The 9,386-nt window shown below is 36.1% G+C and overlaps 1 protein-coding gene across 5 annotated transcripts in view; it reads right to left on the bottom strand.

Moving 5' to 3' along the window:
• Positions 1-454: 454 nt before the first annotated feature.
• Positions 455-9,386, bottom strand: part of Acsl (Acyl-CoA synthetase long-chain) — an 80,217-nt gene continuing 71,285 nt past the window's right edge. For all 5 annotated transcript variants that reach the window (XM_067770500.1, XM_067770497.1, XM_067770498.1 and 2 more), the window contains 2 exons: positions 4,070-4,345; positions 455-1,770 (listed from right to left, as the gene is read on the bottom strand). In XM_067770500.1, the coding sequence (XP_067626601.1) occupies positions 1,616-1,770; positions 4,070-4,345 (431 nt within the window). In that variant the 3' untranslated portion in view covers positions 455-1,615. The remainder of the gene's footprint in view (positions 1,771-4,069; positions 4,346-9,386) is intronic.

Here is a 9,386-nt window from a genome sequence, read left to right as displayed (position 1 = left end):
GCCTACACGTAGATTAAGACACAATTGGATGAAGGGCTCCATCATTGACGGTTCAGGAGTTATGCCCAAAAGGAACAGAAAATATCGAAAAACCGATTAATCCACTTAGCGCCTCAAACGTGAACAATAGAACCTTGAGTCAAATGGTGGCTTAATCTAAAAGTCAGTAGCTACATAACGCAACTACAAAAATTTCAAAGATTTACACAATAATCGGTTTAGTCGTCTTAGTGATGGAACTTTGAATCAAATTGTGGGTTAATCTACAAGTACCTACTTGCTAATGCGAAACAAAAGTTAAGTAAATTTTGTTTGGTTTGGTGCTGAGTCATTTGTGTACCGATAATTCCCATTTTTGCCTTGAAGGGCTAATGATGGAACTTTATATCAAAACGTTTGTGTTTTTGAATGAACACAAAATAAAAGTCTTTTACGCAGTTAACACTTAAACAACTTATTTTTATTTCAGTTATTTAATTTAAATTTGACTTTATTGGTCATTATTTGTTTTTACCTTTACACGTACACATGTTTTATGAATATTTACAAGTTTATGCAGTGCTTAGTAATTAGCAAAAATATTTCTTCTACTTGACAAAATTCTAAAAAAATTTTAAACACATATCAGCTGAGCATGCGTTAATGGATTGTCCGCTCGTGCGCTCCATTTCACATCTCCTGTAATTGTGTTTATTTTCTGAAACATTTTGCTCTGCTATTTATTTTTGATTTAAAATAACATGGTTTGTGTTTATTATTGACTTTTAAATTTTAATTATTTTTTATGCGTCATTAACTCAATATTTATTAAATAAGTTTTAATGTTTGCAAAATAAAATTAAAATGTTTGCTAGTCTTATCATAAAGTTTACTTAAAACTAAACACAAGCTAAGATTAAACAAGGGCCAAATTCAATGTGCAGCCAATCCTATATTTTAATTTGTAACATGTTGCTTGCTTCCATTAAAAAATTGGAAGCGTCCATTTATCGTTGCACTTGTCACTTATTTAACTGTTTATTTTTATTTTTTTTTTTAATTATTGAAAAATATCCTCTAGTCGCAAAGTAGTTTTATATAGTAGTACATACATATTAATTATAATTAAATAAATCAGCATTCAAATAGTTAACTTTTTTCTCCAACTAATTACACAATATAAATATAAACGTAATAACGCACCTAAAAACACATTACAACTTCCATTATATTTAATAATTATAATTTACAAAAAAAAATATCATTTATATATACTAATAATTATAGTTAGAAATTGTGTTCTGTGAGAACTTTATTGAGTGGTCTCATTTTTTGTCTGCTGTTTATAATTTTATGCAACACAAACGCTGCTACTCTCGTCCTCTTTCTTGTTTGCCTTTTTCACCTTTTTCACCTTCTTCACCTTCGTCACTAATTTCGTTCTTGCTAATCTAAATTGTACAATTTTCCGTAGCCAATGAGCAGCCAGTTAGTTTATTATTTAGCTGTAACCTCTTTTCTACAATTTGGAAAATATTGAAATTAATTCCCTTTTACGAAAAACTCTGCATGCGCAACGGAAAAATGTACGCTTTTAATTTACTTCTCCCGCAACATCAAATCAATACATTGATTTTCATGAAGCGTACATGCGATTGATGTCATGCTGATATTTATCTTGTATTTCCTTGCGTTTCAATTTGAAAGCGGCCGTAACGAGACCCATATCCGGTGACCAAACCTCTTTGCAGAGCGTAATAGCTGCGGGTACTTCAAACTTTTGTAATTTGCCTGGATGGTAAATGTTAAAATAAAACCGAAAATCATTGATGTAAAAATTGTATCTTTACTGGTGTGCTAGCGATATGTAAATCAATTGTGTTCCAGACCGGGTTTGTTGTTTTTGTAAAATAAATTAGGCAATTTATAAGGTCGCCTATTCTCCACATGTTTTGTGATTATGATGAATTTCATATTAAAACCGATATGCATTGAACCCGACCCCCTCAGATTTTGATACAGGTACACTTTACCTATACAAACAAAACCTCATTTTTAGAAATTATATTTTTGAAAAATTGTGGGCGTGGCAAGGTGTCAAAATTGCGAAAAATGACGGTAATAGGTACTTTTGAGCTGTGTTAACGACGGAATGGCTCAACCGATTTCCAAGATCTTGGTACCATTAGAAAGGTTCGAAAACGTATACTGTAAGAATTTCAATTTTTTTGAAAACACATTTTTTTTTAAGTTTTTAAAAAACTAAACTTGGAAAAAAATTACAAAGATCAAGCATTTAATAATAATAAATATTTTCTCAGTGTACGATTTCGATAGCAGATTAGAATACCTTTCCGTAGTTGTCACAGCTCAAAATTACCATGATATCAAAATATAAAGAGATGCATTTAAAAAAAATAAATAAATAAATGTAAGGCGCGATAACCTCCGAAGAGATCTAAGGCCGAGCTTCTCTTCCAATTTGCGTCGTGCTCCTCTTGATTTTTCCCTACAAATTGGCCGGACGGGACCTACATGTTTTATGCCGACTCCGAACGGCATTTGCAAGGCAGATGAGTTTTCACTGAGAGCTTTTCATGGCAGAAATACAATCGGAGCGCTTGCCAGACACTGCCGAGGGGCGACCCCGCTTAGAAAAATTTTCTTCTAATTGAAAAATCTTATTTCTAAAATTTTGATGTTGCTTTGCCCGGGAGTTGAACCCAGGGCATACGGTGTGATAGGCGGAGCACGCTACCATCACACCACGGTGGCCGCCAAAATTAAAAAAAAAATTAAAAATGCACCATTTTAGTTTTTGGATATGTTATATACATTAAATAGACCTTTCTAAAAAAATATATTTTATTTTAAAACACTTGCCCTTTGAAGTTTTTTTCAAGTTTAAAATTTTATTTTAGAAAAAAAAATTTTTTTAGTGTATTAAAAATTTTTTAGAATGTTTTCGAAAGCCGATCTGAATACCTATCCAATGGTACCAAGATCTTTGAAATCGGCGAGCCATTCCGTCGTTAACACAGCTCAAAAGTACCTATTACCGTCATTTTTCACCCATTTTTCACAACGCAATTTCTAAAAACAAGGTGGTGTTTGTGTAGGTAAAGTGTACCTCTATGCAAAATTTCATCAAAATCTGAGGCGGTCGGGTTTAAAATGTGCCTTTTATAGGTTTTGATATGAAATTCATTATATGAGCCGTTTATTTTGAAAGTGGTATAAGTCATTTTCAACTCATGGTCTTGAACGCATTGTTATTGCTGAACGAACGCATATATAGATGGTTCTACAATTATATACTAATAATAAGAATTGCATCTTTTGGTTAATGGACTCTTAACAAGCAGGAGGCGAGGAGAGATACCAACAAATTACCCCTGAACTTAAACGACATGAAATGACTTATACCACTTCCAAAATAAACGGCTCATATAGGCTCTGTTGTTGATTCTCATATAAAATTAAAATGAAAAGTACAATTCAACAGCCCACGTTTACCAGATGTGCTAAGTTATTTAGGTAGTTCAGATGACCTCTTAAATTTCTATGTGTCGTATTTAAATACATCGTAAAAAGGATTGACAAATCTAAATTTATGAAACCGCTAATCTGTTAAGATTTTTTTGGAAAATCCTTTAAAATTTTTAAAAATAAATAAAGAAATAATTAGGCAATTCACAAGGTCTTTTATTCGCCGTATGCTTTAATCAAGTTTTATATTGGAAACCATAGAAACAACTCAAATCTTCAAGTTTTACATGCATATGACACTCTTGTGAATTGCCCAAGTGGGACGACAACTTGACACATCTGAATTGCATTTTTTATTAAAATTTAATATGAGAAACAACAATAAAGCAAAAAAGTATGAAAAGTTGACTAAGCCATGTCCGTCCGATTGTCTGTCTTCAGGCATAACAACTTTAAAAATATTTAAGTTATTTTACTGAAATTTGGTAAGTGGATTCGTCGGCACTATTCTCACATGAATAACAACCCGTCTTTAACACGAAAATTCGATAAACATAATTCTTTTGGAAGTTTTTATTTTATTTTATTTTTTTGCACTTACACTTTTGAGCATGTTCGGAAATTTCCTTAATAACTGCCTTCTCCATAGCCGCTGACGCGCATAATTCCTCAAATGATTTACCCTGCAAACCATTTCGCTCCGCTAGTTCATCCAGATGCTTCTGATTTGGAACTATCAATGCCACTGTAAATTGTTTAGATGGATCACCGTAAACGCAGATATTCTCCACAAGAGGACACGTTTTCAATTCGGACTCAACTTTTCCCAGAGAAACGTATTCGCCGGCCTGCAGCTTAACCAAATCCTTTTTACGATCTGGAAGGGAATGAAAGTAAATTAATGTTATTTGGCAAATGCAAAATATGAAGATATGAATAAAAATATAGAGGTAGATAAAAAACATGAGCCAACGAATCCTATTTATTTCACAAGCAAGGATGGGACCACCCCAAGTTCCTTTCGGAAAGGGGGTAGAAGGTTCAACGTGGTTTCCCAAGATGGTCGGGCAAGTATCTTAATGGTGGTATTTTTCGGAATGTACCGGATCAATATCCTGTCAGCATCGACAACAGCAAAACTCACCAAAACCATCGCGGGGTCTCCCTATCGCTAGCATTAAGAACGGTAGTAAACATCTGAGGATATATACTGCCATCCCTATAGAGAATGTGGGTATTAGCGATGTACGCCGCCGATTTTTGTTGTTTTTCGCACGCCGCCGCCGAATGTCAAAATTATCGGCGTGGCGGCGGCGTCCGGCGCGTTACTATATTTTCTACTGTTTTTGTTGTTGTTGTAGCGATAAGGTTGCTCCCCGAAGGCTTTGGGGAGTGTTATCGATGTGATGGTCCTTTGCCGGATACAGATCTGGTACGCTCCGGTAACACAGCACCATTAAGGTGCTAGCCCGACCATCTCGGAACGATTTATGTGGCCACATTAAACCTTCAGGCCATCCCCTCCCTCCCCACCCCCAAGTTCCATGAGGAGCTTGGGGTCGCCAGAGCCTCGTCTGTTAGTGAAACAGGATTCGCCGCGGATAGGTGAGGTTGACAATTAGGTTTGGAGAAGCTATATATTGCGCTGGCAACCTGAAGGTTTGCGCTACACACCCCTTGAATCTGGTATTTTAGTCGCCTCTTACGACAGGCATACCTACCGCGGGTATATTCTTACCCCCTTACCCGCTGGGGGCTATATTTTCTACTCGTTTAGGACTGTCGAAAATTGGTCGGATATGGTCGAAAGTGGCATCAACGGATGCGCTTCACTGTCAGTTATAAGAAACTAATTGCGAAATTTAACTCTTTCTAACTGTTCAAAAGTTATTAAAAAACAAGTAAGGAAGGCTAAGTTCGGGTGTAACCGAACATTACATACTCAGCTGAGAGCTATGGAGACAAAATAAGGGAAAATCACCATGTAGGAAAATGAACCTAGGGTAACCCTGGAATGTGTTTGTATGACATGTGTATCAAATGGAAGGTATTAAAGAGTATTTTAAGAGGGGTAGGCCATAGTTCTATGGGTGACGCCATTTAGGGATATCGCCATAAAGGTGGACCGGGCTGACTCTAGAATTTATTTGTAAGATATGTGTATCAAATGAAGGGTGTTAATGACTATTGTAAAAGGGTGTGGGCTTAGTTCTATAGGTGGACGCTTTTTCGAGATATCGCCATAAAGGTGGACCAGGGGTGACTCTAGAATTTGTTTGTACGATATGGGTATCAAATGAAAGGTGTTAATGAGTATTTTAAAAGGGAGTGGGCCCTAGTTCCATAGGTGGACGCCTTTTCGAGATATCGCCATAAAGGTGGACCAGGGGTGACTCTAGAATTTGTTTGTACGATATGGGTATCAAATGAAAAGTCTTAAAGAGTATTTTAAAAGGGAGTGGGCCTTAGTTCTATAGGTGGACGCCTTTTCGAGATATCGCCATAAAGGTGGACCAGGGGTGACTCTAGAATTTATTTGTACGATATGGGTATCAAATGAAAGGTGTTAATGAGTATTTTAAAAGGGAGTGGGCCTTAGTTCTATAGGTGGACCCCTTTTCGAGATATCGTTATAAAGGTGGACGAGGGGTGTCTCTAGAATTTGTTTGATATGGTTATCAAATGAAAGGTGTTAATGAGTATATTAAAAGGGAGTGGACCTTAGTTCTATAGGTGGACGCCTTTTCCGGATATCGTCATAAAGGTGGACCAGGAGTGACTCTAGAGTTTGTTTGTACGATATGGGTATCAAATGAAACGTGTTAATGAATATTTTAAAAGGGAGTGGTGGTAGTTGTATATGTGAAGGCGTTTCCGAGATATTGACCAAAATGTGGACCAGGGTGACACAGAACATCATCTGTCGGGTACCGCTTATTTATATATGTATATTTATATATGTAATACCACGAACAGTATTCCTACCAAGATTCCAAGGGCTTTTGATTTCGCCCTACAGAACTTTTTCATTTTCTTGTACTCAATATGGTATGTGTCACACCCATTTTGCAAAGTTTTTTTCTAAAGTTATATTTTGCGTCAATAAACCAATCCTATTACCATGTTTCATCCCTTTTTTCGTATTTGGTATGGAGTTATGGTATTTTTTTCATTTTTCGTAACTTTCGATATTGAAAAAGTGGGCGTGGTCATAGTCGGATTTCGGCCATTTTTTACACCAATACAAAGTCAGTTCAGATAAGTACGTGAACTGAGTTTAGTAAAGATATATCGATTTTTGCTCAAGTTATCGTGTTAACGGCCGAGCGGAAGGAAGACGGTCGACTGTGTAGAAAAACTGGGCGTGGCTTCAACCGATTTCGCCCTTTTTCACAGAAGACAGTTATCGTCCTAGAATCTAAGCCCCTACCAAATTTCACAAGGATTGGTAAATTTTTGTTCGACTTATGGCTTAAAAAGTATCCTAGACAAATTAAATGAAAAAGGGCGCAGCCACGCCCATTTTGAAATTTTCTTTTATTTTTGTACTTTATAGCACCATATCATTACTGGAGTCGAATGTTGACATAATTTACTGATATACTGTAAAGATATTAAATTTTTTGTTAAAATTTGACTTTAAAAAAAATTTTTTTAAGTGGGTGTGGTCGTTCTCCGATTTTGCTAATTCTTATTAAGCATTCATATAGTAATAGGAGTAACCCTCCTGCCAAATTTCATCATAATATCTTTAACGACTGCCAAATTACAGCTTGCAAAACTTTTAAATTACCTTCTTTTAGAAGTGGGCGGTGCCACGCCTATTGTCAAGAATTTTACTAATTTTCTATTCTGCGTCATAAGTTCAACTCACCTACCAAGTTTCATCGCTTTATCCGTCTTTGGTATTGAGTTATCGGACTTCTTCGGTTTTTCGAAATGTTCGATATCGAAAGTGGGCGTGGTTATAGTCCGATATCTTTCATTTTAAATAGAGGTCTGAGACGAGTGCCCAGGCACCTACATACCAAATTTCATCAAGATACCTCAAAATTTACTCAAGTTATCGTGTTAACGGACAGACGGACGGACGGACATGGCTCAATAAAATTTTTTTTCGATACTGATGATTTTGATATATGGAAGTCTATATCTATCTCGATTCCTTTATACCTGTACAACAAACCGTTATCCAATCAAAGTTAATATACTCTGTGAGCTCTGCTCAACTGAGTATAAAAACAGGCGCTTTCGATGTCAGCTTAACACGGACTTTGCATCACCCAATTCACCAAGTTATTAAAACAAAAAACTAAAAGAAAAGTTATATAATAAATTTATATGCTCACTTTGCATTTTTTTTTTTTCAAAATATTAATAATGAACAATAAATTCAAATAAAATTACCCAAGTCGAACATGTTTTCATATTGCCCTCAAGTTGTTAAAAAAAGCAAATTACGCAAAAAAAGTGCCGATTTTTTAAAGAATTTTATATTGCGATTGGCTGAAAGAATAAGCTAAATCAGTGATGCAAAATCCTTTAGTAAGTTCTAGGGGCATAAACACCGCTTTGAAAAGATTCTTTTCTCATACTTAAGTTGAGGATATATGTACGTATGAGAAGGGTTTGAAAAATCACTCGGGCTTACATTCAAACATCTGTTGTTTATTTGCGAAACTATACAAAGCGTCTGAAATGTTAATTTTGACTTTCACACTTCATCCTTCAACACCCAAGTCTCCCGGGTTGACATTTCCTAAAGTTGGCGGCCCTATCCAAAACTAGTCCCTTGGAGTGAATCACATTGATTATAGCCTATCAACCTACGCGTTACGGCTCCTTTTACAAATGTGAATACGTAGGCACATATATTTAACAGGTGAGGCTTTGTCCTTCGCAAGAGCACTCAAAGTGGTGAAGCAATGTCATCCACGTAGACTGCTTATGATTTCTAGGGCGGCATCCTTGGCCGAATAGTCACTCCCTAACATTTCAAGGTGTTTCTCTGGTGGAGCTGGGCAGCATAGCGCGACCAAAACATCCGTTAGAAAGTCTTCGGCTGTACACCTATAGCTTCTAGTAAAGTTACGTCGAGCTTGTGCTGGTATATGGTGTTAGGGTCAGGAGGCGTGGTAGTGACTGGTGGTAGGGATTTCTACTGTTCGCACATCGGGAATTGTAGCTCTTTAAAACAGCCGAAAAAACTGGAGGCGCCCTGTGTCATGAGAGTCATGAGTATTATAGACCATTAATAGCTACCGTAAGTCGCCTTTGTGCGTGACCGCCAAGGAGCCACAAATTATTTAAAAAAATTGTGTTCGCGACGATTATTAGGAGTTAACCCCAGGTGAAACTACGCTTTTCACGAGATATACAAACAAAAGTGTGACCATTTTATGTATATCCATTTCTTTTCAGCAGACGCAGCAGTACCAATTCCAAAGACCGGGGTTAGGTTCGAAGCCTCTCTGGAGTAAGTGAACGAGGGACAACCACTCCACAAGGAGCTGTTCTTGAAAAATTTTGAACGATCTGTGAGATTTTTAGGCAAAAACCCCGCAATGGACAAAACATTGATTTCCTTAAATACATACAAACAAAACCTTTCCTAAATATTATTTTTAAAAAGAAAAACCAAGCTTTTTAAAGTAAGAACACCGGAGTACGCCACACAGTGGTCTGGATTTGGATTTCAGTGGACTTAGGGAAATGAAAAAAATATTAGTTAATAACACAAAAACGTTGATGGGGATCGATTTTAAGTCTCATTACATGACGATTTTATATATGAGTATTTTTTCATAGTCTTAAACAAAAAAGTTATAGCATAAAAAAATTTATGTATGGGAAAAATCACATTTTTACCGTTAACTCATTTTCCTCACATTTCCTCAAAACTTGATTAATTTATCTAT

The sequence above is a fragment of the Eurosta solidaginis genome, chromosome 3 (assembly GCF_040869045.1).
Source record: "Eurosta solidaginis isolate ZX-2024a chromosome 3, ASM4086904v1, whole genome shotgun sequence".
In the NCBI taxonomy this organism is placed as follows: domain Eukaryota; kingdom Metazoa; phylum Arthropoda; class Insecta; order Diptera; family Tephritidae; genus Eurosta; species Eurosta solidaginis.
Note: the sequence above shows the minus strand (reverse complement) of the source record. Positions and strands in the feature narration are given on the sequence as shown.